The sequence below is a fragment of the Cotesia glomerata genome, linkage group LG1 (genome assembly GCF_020080835.1).
Source record: "Cotesia glomerata isolate CgM1 linkage group LG1, MPM_Cglom_v2.3, whole genome shotgun sequence".
Classification (NCBI taxonomy): domain Eukaryota; kingdom Metazoa; phylum Arthropoda; class Insecta; order Hymenoptera; family Braconidae; genus Cotesia; species Cotesia glomerata.
The window spans coordinates 29,082,628-29,100,072 of NC_058158.1; the positions used below are offsets into that span (position 1 = coordinate 29,082,628).

The 17,445-nt window shown below is 31.9% G+C and overlaps 1 protein-coding gene across 3 annotated transcripts in view; it reads right to left on the reverse strand.

Annotated features, from left to right (window-relative positions):
• Positions 1–17,445, reverse strand: part of LOC123274955 (bifunctional heparan sulfate N-deacetylase/N-sulfotransferase) — a 161,033-nt gene that overhangs the window by 12,528 nt on the left and 131,060 nt on the right. For all 3 annotated transcript variants that reach the window (XM_044742772.1, XM_044742771.1, XM_044742773.1), the window contains exon 3: positions 5,611–5,808. In XM_044742772.1, coding sequence (XP_044598707.1) covers positions 5,611–5,808 — 198 coding nt within the window. The remainder of the gene's footprint in view (positions 1–5,610; positions 5,809–17,445) is intronic.

A 17,445-nucleotide genomic window follows, 5' to 3' on the forward strand; every position in this document is an offset into this window, starting at 1 on the left:
TAATTGAGTTTGAAAAATCTAAATTTTAAAAAAATCGTCAGCCATAGCAAATGTGGGTTATGTTGACGGCAACGCCGTGCATGGTGGGTCGCGCGGGAAATTCAAAGCTTCAATGAAATAGGTTAAAAGAAATATCAAATAGGTTAAGAAAAGTACTATAAAATTGTTGTTATTTATTATAAAACATAACATAATTAAATAATCAATATTTTAATGCTTTAATATTTTAATATTTTTAATAGCATTACTTGTAAACATAATACACACGTACACATCACAAAAACGAATAGAGCAGTCAACGCATGCGCAACCGCGATAAAATTTATTGCGTTGCCAAACTTTTTAAAAAATATTTAAAATTAAAAAACTTATTATTTTATTCAAATTTTAAATAAATTATCAATTATTTGATAATAATATAGTTATTTAATGCATAAAATATTATTTCGGTAAGCTAAATTTCATTAAATCACTAGTAAAAACTTGTTAAGTTTTCTGAAAGTAAAGTCTCGAACAAAATTTATCCTTCTCAAGTTACGTACTATAGTATAGCTATATATATGCATTGTGAGATGAAACTCAGTGAACGGACTGTACGTCCTATACTTCCTTAAAGACAAATGGAGAGGAATCTTTGGATTTAGATGGTCTTTAGAGTCCCTGGATGAATATCCTGCATGCTCTTATGTACAGGTATATAACGCGACACGTAGAATTATTCATGAAGGATGCGTAGCCTCCCTGGTTTCGATTCGCAAGTACGCTGAAAGCAGTTTCGTGCTTTGCTCGCGAAATAACCAATTCGATATTGTATGCATGTAGGTGTATTGTCCATATATATATATATATATATATATTGTATGAGTTGTTCGCAGTCCCGAGAGAGAATATTTGCCGATACGAGCACAAGTGCCAATCGTGAACAAAGAGCGCAAGTAAGAAGAATGAGAAAATAGCAGTCACACAATTTCGTAAATTGGGAACACACTCGTTTGTACAAAAGGAGATCGTTTCGAGTTGATCGGCAAGGACCTGGATAGGAGAAAAATCTAAAAAAATCTGTATAGTATACACTTACGTATGAACTTAAAAATAAATGAACAAACTGGATACGCGAAACTCTTTTATTCTTCGTATCCAACAGACGCCAGTTTTCAGATTGAATTGGAAGTTGTCTACCGAAAAGTAGAGTGAACACGTGGTATTGGCTTCAGGTTATCTTCTCGACCACTCTCTCAAGAACTTAGACCTTTTTCACATGACAGTTCGTTCGTGCTTGCGGCTTTGACAATTTCAGCTAGTAATAACGTCCATTCGTGTTTTGGGATTTTTCCATGTCTTTTTTTTTACCTTTAAATAGCTTGTAGCCTTTAGGGATCCATTTGAAATACATTCACCACCATACAATCGCTAGCTCTCCGATTTACCCTCAATAACGAAGTTTTTAATCGATCACACCATTTTCCTTTCGCTACTTTCCCGTCTACTTTAACTTTAACTTTAACTTCACCTTCTTTTTATTTTTCTCTTTCTTCTTCATCATTTTTATTACCACATGTACCTCAGGCGCTCCCAAACTCTCCATCAAAAATTTTCCATTACTTTCGTATTGATCTAAAATTTTAATCCTATCCTCTAAATTATTCATCTAAATTTCTCCTCCTTTAACCATTAAAACATGAATGAAAATTTATCATGCAGATCTAATCTTTATTTTAATTAATTTTTTATAAAACTACTGAAAAAAAAAAAAAAATATTATTGATGCTATATGAAATTTAGAGTTGCTGTTCATTTAGAGAGAAAAAACGCCCACAGTACTTCACTATTGTGAGAATAGAACAAATGAATGGAGTTGATGATGACGGTGAAAGCTCGGACACAAGAGTCCTCGTGAAAGATATAGGAGAAAAAAAAATGTTGAGGATGAAACTATTGAGTGGGATGATAGCTCGCTAGTGGAGGAGTGCTCAAAGGTTTGTATGGATTCCTAAAGATGAAACTATATAATAGGTAAAAGATACGACATTCAGAGATAATATTCAACTCTCGGCAGATGTCTGGGTTGTCGGGTATCTTATAGAGCTTTTTAGCTCCTTTACTTTTTTATTATTCTTTTTTTTTCTTTTTATCCTCAATTTTCGTGTAATCTCAAGACTACACTTTTCTTTTAAAAGTTTCGACGTAATTGTTCATATTCAAGGCAATTTCGTTTAATCGATTCACCATATACATGTTAAAGATGTTGCGGCACACTTTAATTTTTTGAATGTTGAAAAAAAATTTCAAAAGCAATAAAAAAAAAATACTGGCATATGCATACGGAGTAGTTATGTCGACGTTGACGATAGTTGAACAGACAGAACGTTACATTTAACTGGACTATTTTAATGAAAGTTTGGCACGTGTTTCTGCGATTCCCTTTCCAAACAATGCGGTCCAGTTGGATTAACCGTTTGAGCATAGTTGGTTTCTACTTTAACCCAGGATGTTCTCTGGCTTTAAGTCGCCATTTCAGAATTCAATGACCTCTTTCTTCCGAGGGTACTAAAAGGGCTTTACCTCAGAGAGTTATACAAGACTTAATCATAAAGCCATCTGTGTCTATGTCTATGTCTATGTCTATATCATTGTCTCTATATCAACCATACTTCAGTTCAGTATATACGATATTCTATATATTATAGCCTTGAATCTACGATGACAAAGGGCTCTCAATAACTGTGATCTATATATGTATAAAGTAATAACGTTATTTGTATGAGTAGACCAGTCCGCAATTGAATTCTCTCACTAAAGTTATGTGTGCAGCTAACTGATAATTAATTTTCATCAAAGGTATTGTAACATAGTTGCGGTTTAATATTTCCGAGTCGATCATTCAAATGGTCCATTTTAATCTTTATATTGCCAGACAGACCGAACCCGATCACTACAGTGTATGAATAATAAACTAATTGTTATATTTATTCAGGTGTTGGACGATTGTTCTCTTTTTTAATTTATTAAATAGCTGGCAGAGTATTTTTTTCAACCAAGCTATTGTACAATATCGTCAATATTGTTAGTGAATTTGACAGAATTACTTTTTTCGGTAAATAGAAATTATCGATAAAATTTTATAGTCGATTGGTATTTTGAAGATTAAAAAAAAATTAATGAAAAGGAGTTTAATGATCTGTTTAGTTGGTGGGTTGTATGCTCTAGAGGCTATCTCCTAGATTGAATTGTAATCTGATAAAGGGATAAAGGGATTTAATTTAGCAACAAAGTACTTTTACCTCAATAATCTCGAGCCGTGATTGTAATTTTGATAATACATTAATGATACGAAATTAATTCTGCTAGCGGTATGTGAGCTATTAGCAATTTCAATGGTATTTCATCAACTGACAGTATTGATTTAATTCACAGTCAGTTGATTAATTTATTGAGCTATTGATTTGTCAGTTGATTAACTTTCTACTTAAGAATTCAGACGTAATTATTCTCTGGATTGTTAGGTTATATTTTCGGATTAAGAGGCGGTCTCAGTTATTGCAGGTTAATGAATTTCTTATAAATAAAGAAAAATTTTAGAAAAAACGCTCTGTTACTCGATAGATTATTTAATTATCTGCAATAGCTTCACTGTTGCGAGTGACAAAAACAGTACGAATTCTCTCGATGAGTGCAAGGGGAGAAAAGATGTGACTCGTTTTTAAATTAATGAAAAAAAGTTGGTTTGTTGTATAAAAAATATCAGTACAGTGGAGTCTCTTTAACGTCTTCGTTCTCCAACTTCAACTTCCCACGATTTTCCACGAAAAAGAGTGGAGGGGATCGTCTACAAAAATCTTATCAATATTACAATCTTAATTTTTTTTGATGAGATGAACCAGACATTTCCCATTCAATTAAAATTTCCAAATGGTTGCTGTGTCAAGTTAAAAGCAAATGATGTGTTAGTCTAATTACATAGCCAATGTTGGTTTTGCTTAAAACAGTTCGCGCGATATCAAAAGATGTAGGTTTGATTCCTGCATACTAACACTGTTAATTTTTTTCAAGGTTTCTTCGACTTTCAACTTGAATATATTTGGTTTAAATGTAGTACGTCTGGTACATCTCATTTGAAACTTTTAAGCCTTGATAAGATTGTAAAAAAATATCTCTATCAAAACAACATTCATTTGGAATGTTTGATAATACAAGAATAAAAAAAAATGAGTACAATGATATTTCTTTATGAGTATAAGTATAGGAAGTAAGAGATTAAAATAAAAAATTGAAAAATAACTAAGTAATGAGGCCATAAAAATGTATAGAGATTTAGTAAATTATAATTTTATGAGCATACAAACTAACAAAACCGGAAATTAGTGGTGATAAACAAAGATTAGAGGTAATGCGTGTGTATGTATATTTTTAAGTATACAGAGTGGAGTAATAGAGAGAGAAATTGGGTGGTACAACTATTTCGTACCAGTGAAAACGACATACCTAACTGGTGTACAAATGTAGATAGAGAGGATGCAAGCAAGAGGAAATAACGTGTATATACTGCAAAGTGAGCCAAATCGTTGGGAGTGATCTGAGTTTGAAATTTATTCAGGCATCAGTGATTATCTTAATGAACGTACTGGCATTTCTCGTCAATTTCCACCTTCTCCAGCAATTTATACCTTCAGCAGCTCTTTTATTTAAAGTTCCTTGTTGGACTTGTGTGATCGACTTTTGTCGGGTAATTCAATTTTCACTTCTACTCCACACTTTCCACCTTTTTTTTTTCACTCTTTCTTTTATAATGGATATAATTGCTACAAATCCACTGGTCTCGAGCTCTTTTACAATTTCCTTCAGAATTTAATTAATTAGAATTCTAACGCTGCTTTAATTATTTTTCCGTTTCACTTTGATTAAGTTTGGAACATAGTATTGCATCACGCAATCACGCTGTTAATTACTAGCCTTCATAGCGCTTCGAAATATTATTACCAATTATGAGGTATCACCGAGGTTATGAAAGTTATAGTAATATACAGGTAAATGTCCATTTCTCTCATTACACTTTCGTACATGTATATATGTATATGACTTTGAACGGTACTTCGTTGGTTTCCTCGTCTTACTTTTAGTTGATTGGAATTGTAATTAATTGTGAAATTTTATAGAATTAAACTTAAAAATAAGCTGCTTTTTGTTATCCTCATGCTAACTTCTGTCTCTTTATAAAACAGCAATCATAATCATATTCATCAAAGCGAACAATATTTTTAAACTCTTAATAAGTACATTATATATTAATCATTAAGTACCATTTGGCATAAAAGCAAAGTACTTGTATAGGTCCAATTTAGATAATGAATTCAAAATGAATATGTTAAAATCAAGATAAAAATTCATTTCATAAAATGAAACGTTCAATTAGTATTTTGAGAAATTCCATAACATAGACAGTTTAATAAAAAAGAGAAATTAACAAATCATGTACTGACATAAAATAAAACATAGTTATGTAAATGGAACGAGCATAAAATAATTTAAATATGAAAGCTCGGAAAAAAATGCAAAAAATAAAAACGAGACTTTTCAGTTTTATCATTCTATGAATATGCCCATCATACTCACTTAATCCGATTGTAAACGAGCAACTCGGCGATCTCTCGACCCACCCTCGAGTAGAGAGTCTCAACAAAGACCAGAACCTTTGGGTCGATCCTCAATCTTGCTTCGCTACGATGATCTGGAGCCACCGGTAGTCTTGTAGCACCCCTCAGGGTTGAACATCTTATCGCTGGTTCCGGTCTCGTGTCCCGATGGATCAAACTGCAACGTTAATATATATTATCAATATTAATCTCGGTTATGCATACTCTTCTGTAATACAAACATAAATAAAAAAATCTATCCATAAATTTTCGGAAAAGTACATTTCACTTATGAAAATACTTTATACTTCTTCAATGTCTGTAAATTATGTTATTTTTATCGGGCTACAAGACAATGATGGAGTATGTCACGGAGACAGAAATTGACTGATGTGTAGGGATAAACTGAGGTATCATCATCACCTAAGTGACTTTCCCTAGAGTAGCAAAAACTAATCGATACAAAATATAAGTCGCTCTATACAGACAGAAAGATAGAGCTCAAGAGCTGCTGTAAATAAGAGACGGTTTGAGAAAAATGATCGGTACCTGACGTGACGTGTTGCTTTTTGAAAAATGAAAATGCTGATAACACGTCACTTGATTTATCTGCGGTTTCGTGAGCATTTTTTTGAGAGCTTTTTCTGACATAGAATACACGTCATTCATTTATTAAATTTGCAGCTATTCATTCATACACAAAAACACTGAGCTTCTTTATCCGAGCGATTTAATTCAATAAGTAACTAACAATTTAATGGAATTACTAATACTATTACCGGTCTTGAATTTTTATTTTTATTTTACTTTTAAACGTAATGGCGTTCACTTGTTAAGAGTTTTTAGTACGTTCCACTAATCAAATTCTTCCAACCCGAAGCAACTGATATTCCCAGTAGGTCCCAATTATCTCTAGCAGCACTGAGAGCTAAAAGTCAGGAAGTCTTTTAACTACAAACTACTTCTTTCCATCTAATCGAAAAGAAGAACGTTAACGAGAAAGCTTTGAGAAAATACGTGGCGCCCAAAGTATATTGAATGCCCGTTTATTGGTGTACACTACATTGTAGAAAATCTATGTCTCTCTAAAAATTTTTTTTTTTTTATTTAATTTACGAATCCAACGGAAAAGTCACGCTTTAATCTTCCAAATAATCTGGATTCTACATGTTGATATTAATAGAGGTTGTTTATAGCCCTTATAGTTTCTGTATTTACGAGTATCAAAAGCAAAAATTAACAAAGCTAAAGAATATATATATATATATATATATATAAATAAAAATGAAGCCCGCTATCGCAATTGGTCTTTTTTTTCATTACTATACACGTCTTTTATAGCGTATGGAATTTTTCTCCAGTGTTTTTTCTCAAAAGCAAACACATAAAAGCTCGAATATGCGGAACGTACGTGTCCACTGTCCTAGATACACTTTACCGAGACCCGTTGGCAGTGGGATTTAGATATGCATGCAAACGAACACCCGACAATCCCACGGGTACACTTCTGACTCGAAAGCATAAATGCGAAGCACATTCAGTTATTACCATGGCCTCTGGTATTAGTATATACTTTCAAATGTTAAAAAGCATGAGGGAATGCTTATGTACATATATCCTGCCACATATAACGTGTAATATACTTATATTCATACCGCGGGACAAATAAAGACCGAAAATGAGTGAAAGAGAAACAGAAATTTGTCGACGACCACTCAAAATCTCGTCAGATGTTTTTTTCCGCGTTAATAATTTCTCACTGGAGATTTGTTGTGTCCCAAGGATTTACGTTTGAGGGAACTCGTGTTGGCAAAAAATATAATTCGTATTAAATATTTAATTTCATCTCTACATTTTATATCTACGCGCTGTAGTTTTTTTGTAAAACTAAAATATCTAATAAATACAGTTATTTAACAGGAAAATAGAGTTTATTTCGTATTCAGTTCGTTTTATGATTCAAAAAAATGTAGCATTTTAGTTGCTTGTGAAGAAGTGAATACTGTGCATATACCGATAGTAATAATAATAGTAGCAAAAATAATAATAATAATAATAATTGTATTTGATTAAGCCCAGAGTATCTTTTACAACTTTCGTGTTTGTGATAAAGCCATAGTTTTTGAGGCAGGGACCGAGGGTGAGAAAGCGAAAGCGAAAGAGATAAAATAACGATAAGGGAAGACCGGCGTGTGGTGCATGTATGTAGTTTAGTAGAGTGCGTGGCCATCAGCCGAGTACGATCAAAGTAAAGGCTACATATCCATAAAAATATACTTCGTGTTCTATCAGTGATATTCGGCTAATTGCTTCTGACATTGCGGCGACTACAAAGTAAACTCCGAATTCTCTGTATTTTATATTTAAAACACGAACAGTTGCGTGTAAGGTTGATTATATATTTTTTTATAACGTCCACATTTTTCTTCGATTTAGCTGTTATATGCAAAATACCCTTTGGGCCATTTTTTACTTTAGTTATCTAAAAAAGTCAAAATAAAGTTTCCGATACTTTTTATACATTTTAAAATATCGTTTTTCATATAGACGTTTCTGTCTGCGAGAAAATAACTTTGCGAATTTATTTTGAATTATGTTTTATTTTGAAGGAAAGTAAATATAAAAAGTTTCACACAAATTATATAGATGTAAGTCTATATATGTATGTCTGTATGTCGAACCGATATCTGATTTTTCGATTTCATCCGTGAGTAGATGGATGTCAGAAGTGATTCCTTTTTCGACTATTTGACATCTTTAGCTGCGGGTGAATTTCCAGCTAGAGAAATTTTATTTTTTTATTAGTGTAGGTATGTAGTGAATTCCTTCTTTCTTTTTGAGCTCTTTACATCGCTTCTCTTTTTACGACACACACTCATTCGTCTAACCTTACTTTTATAACTATATACATATCACGGCGGCTAAATCAAAATGTTCTTTTATCGAGAACCTCTAAACGTCTTGTCAGATAAAAGAAGAGAAAAGATATTAGATATAAGACAAAAATCCGAAAAATTGTACGTCTCAAGACGGTATTCGAGTAGTCGAAAGTATACCTCTGCTACTAGATGAGACCTTTGGTATATTCAGCTCATCCGTAACAGAAGGAAGAACAAAAATATATATCTACAGAGTGAGAAGGGAGAAGATGCGATGATTGAGCAGCCGAGTTGTTTGAGCAGAAAAAAAATACAACAAAATTTAGCTACTGTGGTATGAGAGGCTTTCCGGTAATTCACGAACCTCCGGAAGAATGATTTCTCGGAGGATAAAATTACTTCGCTGAAATGTTTAGGGCACCTTCAACCTTTGATTTCAATAAAGTTTAATTCACCCAGTTATTTTCGATTAGAAGTAAGAAATATATTGCAAATGAAAAAAAAAGTAAGCTATTACATCAAAGGTACAATAAAATTAAAAAACATAAATAAATATCGCTATTATTTCATATTTTCTACAAAAACATTCAGTTTATTGCTTTAAAATAGCTCCGTGTATTATCGGAATAACATTTGTGATAAGACAACCTTAAGATTGATGTGATATCCAATTATATCTGCGAGACGGGAAAATTATCATGGAGAGAGAGTGGAAATGATCGACGGGGTTTGAAGGGCAGACGGCGATGAGCTAGCAATTTGTGCGGCAAATCGTTTTAATTTGGACAATTAATGTATCGTTAGCGATGAAAATAAGAGGAGATGAGGATCATTACGTCCCCGAGATGGATTCATTACTCGGTAATCATACTTTGACAAAAAAGACATCGAGCTCTTATCCAGGGTAAAGGGAACTTCAAACGAGTGTTCTCGAGCGATTCTATTAAAATTTCTTCTGTAAATTCTTATTACAATTATAATAATTTACTTAGCTATCAATTGGAATAATTTAGATTAATATACACAGTAAAAAATTTTTCGTCATTGTGTAGTGTGTAAAAATTTGTGTGTAGAATATTACACTCTACGCAATGACGAAAAATTTTTTACAGTGAAGATAAAAATGGAAATACTATTTGAGTTTTATATTGCATTTGAAATTGTTATTTAATGAATCAATATTAAAAACTAAAGTATTTTGCAAAGAAAGTGAGTAGTAAAGACAGTATCATGACACCGTACGAAAGAGCTTTTGTCATATAGTTTAAAAGCACTTCTAATTTGAACGTCAGATTCTTCGTTCCATTCCTATCAAAAGCTCATATAAGACTATAACAGTTAAGAGAGAACGAGAGCGCAACAGGAACAAGGGAGTGAATAATGCCAAGTCTTTGATCAATATTCGATGCACAAAGTTCCTTTCAGGCTATTCATGAAGCATGATTAAAAATATTCAAGAGAATTGTTGATGCTTCGTTTAATTTTAAAGTTTATTGCTTGATGTACATATATTTATAAATATTAATAGATGCATAAAACTTTTATTCTACTTTTCGTCATCATCTTTTTTAAACTATGTTTGTACGTTTTTCTTTTAACTTCTCGCTCAGAAAAATTGAAAATTTTTTTTTTGTAATTGGCAAGATAAAATTACAAATAATATAAGTCGTGATGTTTTTTGAGTAAATCGGATTATCGAATGGGTATGTGTTGAATTTATTAACGCGTTCGTTATATATGTACAAGCTTTTACTGTACTGACGAGCTTGGCAAAAAAAGGAGATATACTGTGCGTATGTGAATAGGAAGGCGAAAAAATAAAGGTAATATTGGATCAACAGATCGGAGAAGTAACGAGTAAAATAAGAAAATAAGTGCGGTAGAGTAGAAGTGGAATAAGGGAGGAAAAATGATAGAATACGGATAAAATAAAGTAAAGTAAAATAAATAAATGATGAAAAAAATGGAAAAAACAATATATAAAAAAGGACTACTACCTCTCAGTCCGAGCCAATAATTGGAATTCTAATCAATAGAACGCGATCGTTCGGCCGTGCGGTATACGTCCATTGGTAAAAAAAGCCTTTTTCTCTCATTCATTATTACTAGCTTTTTTCATCCTTTTCCTCCCACACCCATTCTCATATTTTTTATTCACTCTATTATGACTATACTTGTTTATGTATATCTGTATATTACTCTCTGATACTCCGGCTGGCTACGTACACACTTTACCCACCCCCGAGCCCGCCATCAATACACATTATTGATAGAATAATAAAAAAAAATTATATTGACTTTACCAGCCACATGTATGGCTTTCACTTGTCCATTCTTTTTCATTTCATTGCGAGAATCCACTATTTATTTTTGTTTTAATTTATTTCTTTACTTTTTCCCAATCTGTTATACTATTTTTTTATTCTAAATTATGATATCATGACTACATTTTTTTAGACGAAAAATTTTTTATTGATGGAATCTAGTTACTCTTTGGCCTGTGATCTATTTGTATTGGCCAGTCGGTCGGTATTTATTTCATTGATTTTTTTTCGAGATTATTGAATAAATTCAATTAGTATAAGTTACATTTTCAGGGATTTTTAATGTACAAATAAATTTACACAAACGAATTTTTCCGACAAAAATTTGTACTTCAAAGACTTTGACGATTCATGAAAAATTCCTTGAATTTTCTAAATTTATTCTATTTGAACACTTTTTTAATGAAATTCTGAAATTCAATATAAAGAAACTAATTTTGATTTTAGTTTTATCTATCAAATAACAAATAAATTATTATCAAACTTCTGTCACACGTGTTAAACATCCTAACGAGGTTACACCCGTTGCTGCGATACTTTTTAGTTTGACAGTGTTGCCTAATTTATTTTAAGTGCACAAAATATTATTTTATAAAATTTAAATTGATTATGAAAACAATTTTTTTTTTTTTACAGTTTAACCTAATATTTTCAAAAATTTTTAGTTCCATTAAAATTTTTATTAATTTCATAAAAAATCGTCATTTTAAATCAATTAAAAAAATTTTATAACAAAATAAATTATAAGTTTAGGTCTGAGAACATTTTTAGATTAATTTTAAATGAAACTTTAAATAATTAGCAACAAAATTTCTGACAGCTATTGTAATATGTCAATTAAAACTCAGCATGCAGGGATCTCTTAAAAACCTGAGTACCGAAAGGTTAAATTTATTGAATAAATAGCAATGTCAGCCAGCGATAGATGCAATTAAAAATCTGAAGAAGGTTGCTATAGAAGTTCTTAATTGATTCCTTTGAGTAACCAAACGATATAACTATGACAGTAGTTAATTTCCTACAAGAGCGTGATTAGAAGCGTGATTAGCAGCATACACTACCGGTCGTCACTCAGCCACAAACATTCAGATGAGACCCGTAGGGGTCACATTAATGTTAGTGGTGCATAAACGGACATCGTGCTCCCAAACGAGCCATATATATGTATACAACCTCATACTCTACTCCGTTTGCTTGGACCGAGCGAGCTGAGCGGAGGCATGCACATTTGTTTGTTACTCTAATGTCTCACGTATGTTTACTGTCGTACAATTGGCTTTGCAGTCCATGTAAACATTTACTGAAACATTATTCGGTACTTTAGAATTATCAAGCTTTCCTTTCGCTTCTGTTTATTTTTACTCGATAAGAAAAAAATCAATCTTTTTTTTGTTTTATTTTTTAATTTATTTATGTGTTCATAATGATAATTTGAATACGTTGGAAAATTTTATCAAATACGAATAACGATAATAACATGAAATGCTGCGGTTGTATCTTAGAATATTGAAATCGAGACTGTTATCTGGCTTCTTTTATTCCTTAACTAGATACTAAGTGTATCATTGAGTCGCTCCTCCAATTTAATATTATTACACAAATATCTGAATCTCATCATTCTATGGCTCATTCAATTAAAATCGTTTTCGCGATTAATTTAATGCTCACAGTAGTCAATGGCGCTATAAAAGTTGAAGATCCCTTTTTCTATTGATCTGATATTGAATCGGGATTCTCGAGAAATCGGTATCTTTTATCAGTGTATTTATAAGTCTAGATAAAATGAAAACCAGCATTTATGTTAAAAAATATGCACAAAGAAGAAAAAATAAAAAAAACGTCGATAATCGGAGAGTGCAAATTATTGAAGTAATAAAAGTCTTTTAATGGTGAGTTTAAAATGATTTTGTTTGTAAAAAGCCATTTAATAGAATTGACATTCTCGTTTTATCTGATAAGCAAGGGTATTGTCATAGTGGACATTGCAATTAATCCAATGACCCATCGAGTACACGTTACTCTCTGTAAAATGGAACAATGCTCATCTCTATGTACTATATGCGCTATATGTGCGTTAATATTAGTAGAGTAGAAGATAAATAAAAAAAAAGTAAATAAATAAATGTGTATACGTAAGGGTTTACTGTGCATGAAACAGACATTTAAAAATATATATCACGTGCAACTAAACGATAAATATGCATATTAATGTTTATACACCGCGATAGCCCAGTCACCCTGACGGTCTATCTCGTGGTCTGATTCCTGTAGTAAGCACTCCTGCCTAGTTGCTTTGTATTTACGTCACCGAATCGGGATGAAGTATTTTAAATATTAATAATTAAAAAATAATAAAACTTGAATCGTTAATGTCTTTAAATATTGTGATTGGCACTTATTTATAAAATATGAAATTAAATAGTGTGAGTTGTTATCATTATTTACGAGTATAGATTTATTTATTTATCATTTGAATTTATTTACATATGCAAAAACCGCGCACGTTATATAGAAGCATCTTATTCATTGATTTTATATCTCAGCACATATATACATGTTTAGTCACAGTGTGATGGAGTGTAGTGAAGGAACAGAAAATCAATTCAATAGCACAAGCACATGTTTAGCTTATTGAGCTGGTAACACTCAACTTTCGTACATTATAGGTTATTTTTAAAATATGTATCTGTGAGCTTATGTGCACATTTATTATTCAAAGGCAATATGATAATAGGTATATGTACATACGATGTATAATATATCCGACCTATATGTTTATGATTTGATTGTGGAATAAATGAATAAAAATTTGAAGCATTAACTTTTGAATATTTTACTTGTATTCTTTATAACATTATATTCTATTTGTATTTGTACTTGTATCATTATATGTGTATGGATATGCACAGAATATACGGAATTGGTATATATTTTCTCCGGAAATAGTCGAAACTTTTTACGAGCACCCTTCGCCTCACAATTTCCCGGTCTGGCGCGTGTTTCGTGTGTTTTATCCAATATTTCTCACATCAATTCCCGGGTTAAATGTTTCTCCTTCAAGTACTTGTTTCACTGCCTGTAATAAAGAACTTTTTATTAAGTGTTTATTATTTATGGCGAAATAACTTTGAGACTGCAAAATTATGTTTACGAAAAATTTTGATTATATATCCATTTTAATAACATATATATTTTATTTTTTATTAACTTGGTTGATTAAATGTTTTTTTTTTTTTTTTTTTATTGCTGTCAAGTTCTTCTTTTTTAAATAAATATTTACGCGATAACTTTATTAATTTAAATGTTTAGTATGTAGCACGTACTTCTGAAACGCATGTGTATTGGATGTTATTATTATATATGCTATAGGAACGGGACGAAAAATAGTTATGTGAAGGTATTAAAAGTGAGAGAACATTAGAGTGTATTTGTATTATATATGTGTAGTATTTTGTATTGAGGCCGTTTATATTCCGAGAGTTTGGTTTGTCAATGTATACCAATATATGGATAGGATTCATTTGCACGACACTTGAATTGGCATAGTGATTGGGCGTGTGATAAATATCCGGCCTGATTTCCCTGCCGACGCACACTAGCGCCGACTAATAAAAGATACAACGCTAAAATTACAGTTAATGCTTATTTTAATCCTTTAGTAAAATATATGAAATTTTCAGTAAAAGTTAACGAAGATGAATGTTTTATTTTTTTTATAAATTGATAATAAAATAAATTCTAATTACAACATATATACTCTATACAAAATATGGAGCCAAAAAAAAAATCACTTTAAGAGCCGGTCCCTATGATTGCAGCTTTTCATTTCTCGTCTAAATAAAGAAGATTTTCGAAAAAAACGCTCAGCTACGTAATAGATTTTTAAATTATCTATTTTATAGCTGAGCGTTTTTTTCGAAATTCTCATTTGTTTAAGAGAAAAACATAAAACTGCAATTAGCTTTATCATCACGAGTGCAACAAGGATAGTACCGTTTCTCGCCGTGAGTGCGACGCGAGAAAAAGATGGGATCGGCACTTAAAGAGTTTAACTGTCTGTAATCAAGCAGAAAAATTTTTGAGTCAAGTCAAATTTACTCAAAACAAGAACAATTTCTTAGTTTCAAAATTTTTCAAAGCGATCAAATTCTTCAAAATGATCTTGGTTCACGATTTTTTCTCTTGAATCGAGTTAATTTTTTTGTTAGTGAATGAATCATCATAATTAAAGTTTATCAAGTAACAATAAGAAAATTCATAACAAAAAATTTAAAAAAGTTATTCAATGATTATATTTTATTAATTGATATAAATCCACTGATCTGAAATCAAACTCTATTCTGAGTAACTTTGACTATTATAATTATAATTTCAAAATACTCGAACTCGCGTAATATACTACTATTTCTGATGCTTGAAAAATTTCAATGAAATCAGTTTTGGTCAAATTAGTTCATCACATAAAATCTAATTAAACTTTAATATATCATTGAGATATAATTCTAAACTCAAACGTTGACGCAAAAGTTACCCGAAGTTGTGGACAATGAGTTGGTCAGCAATAGATGCATGTCCAACTTTAATGAATTTATGCTCGCTCACTTCATAATACATTCTGCTACTTCTCATGTCAAAAGAATACTTTCGTTCGTACTTTATATTTTTTCAATTTCTTAAAATATCTGTTTTGGGTACTGCATGTCCTTAAATCAAAAGTAAGTTAGGGAAAGATGTAATCTAAAGATTTATTAGGAAAATAGCAAGGGACGGTATTAAAGTTTATTAATTAAATTTCAATCATTATTTATTGATTTAAAAGGATATTCATAAAATTTAACAATGAACTGACTGATAAAGGAGACATGTATTTGAAATAAAATACCGTATTGATAGGTCTTACGGAGAATAATAGTGAAAAGAGGGTGACTTCATTGAAAAATAAAAAAAAAGGATAATGTTTGGAGAAGGTAAATGATACCGGGGTTGGACAAAGTTGGCAAGCGTCTTTAGATTAGGTTGCAAAATGTTTTATAGATCCCGTTTATCATGAACTAAGTTTCCACGCCTTTCCTGATTATGTGACGAACAGAGATTGGTTCGCGTTAGATTGTCAGAGGGTAAAGGATGTACGCAGAAACTACTCCAAGTTATATGTCTCCTCTAATTAAGCATGGGCTTACCAGGACTCCTTCTTTATCCCCTTTCTCTCTCGTTCATTTATTCACTCATTCACTCTCGTTAACTGAGAAAGTACTCTCATTTTGAATTTTGTAATTCCCCAGAGTCTAACATTAATGGGGATGAGAAAGAACTTCTTTGAAAATTCCAATCCAACCAGTTTACCGATCAGATGTGCATAAACGTCGCGTTTTACAAATTTTTGTTAATTACTTATAATTATCTAAAAAATTTATCTTCATTCTCTATTGAATAATTTCAAGCAAATAGTAAAATATAAAATGCCTGAAGCACAAAGATGTTTATAAACAAATGTTTATAAACAAATAGACAGAAAAAAGATAAAGTAACAATTTTTTTTTTCTCCTAAAGGATAAATATATAAAAGTATAAACGGAATGTTTTTCTGTGAAAGCAAAAAATAAGTGGTCAAAGAGTTTGTTAATTAAATCATTGGTGCACGAGTAATATGATAGGTTTTAACAAGCTTTATGTTGAAGCGTGCATTCAAGCATTCGAAAATAATATTTAAATTCAAATACATCTTTCTCTTTGTTTATAATAACATATCATACTTAGTCAATTATTAAATACATAAGATACATTAGGCGACTGCGTGACCGAGCGGTTTAAGTCTTAAACTACCATACAGTAGTCGCTCAGGCGTGGGTTCGAGCCCTGGCAGTCGCAATTTTTCTGCGATTTTCCGGGGCTTGCTTCCTTGCCGACTGTACCTTGACCAGGTCTCTGTGGTTTCCTTGGTCACTGTGCCCCTGTGCTAATAGACGGGGCACAGGCAAATGCGAGTACAGACTGTAAGTCGGCCACAGCCGCAAAACGGAGGGAATAGTAGAAGGGACGTAAAAAATCCCATATGTCGAGGCCTTGAAGGCTGACGCGTGAGGTCCTGCTGGAGAAGAGGAAAGAGGAAAAAAAGCGGAGTAATATCTACGGGATTATATAGGAGGAATAGCTACAGGAGTAGCTTGGAGGGAGCCTGGTACTACGAAGTAATGCTAACGCGGTCCCGCAGTATCAGGTACAAGAGAGGGGAGGGTTTTAGTGAGTAAAAATCTCACACTACCGGCAACCAAATCATCAACATCTAGCCGGTGTCTTATGAAGATTTCCCTCTTCTCTCCCAAAAAAAAAAAAAAAAAAAAGGTACATTCCCGTACTGAAAAAAAATATATGCCGCATATACGGGGGCAAAAAAAAAGTATGTGGCGTATATATTTTATATGTGCGACGTATATGTATTTTTGTCAGCATATATGCGTATATATATTTTTTCAGTGTGGGTTAGTGCTCATTGTTTATAAAAACTTCGATTTCCTGGTTATCTATGTAATTAAAGGAGATTCTTATCTATAAAGTCACTCATCGCGAAATCTCGGGAACCATAGGACCTAGAAACTTGAAATTTGGTTGGAA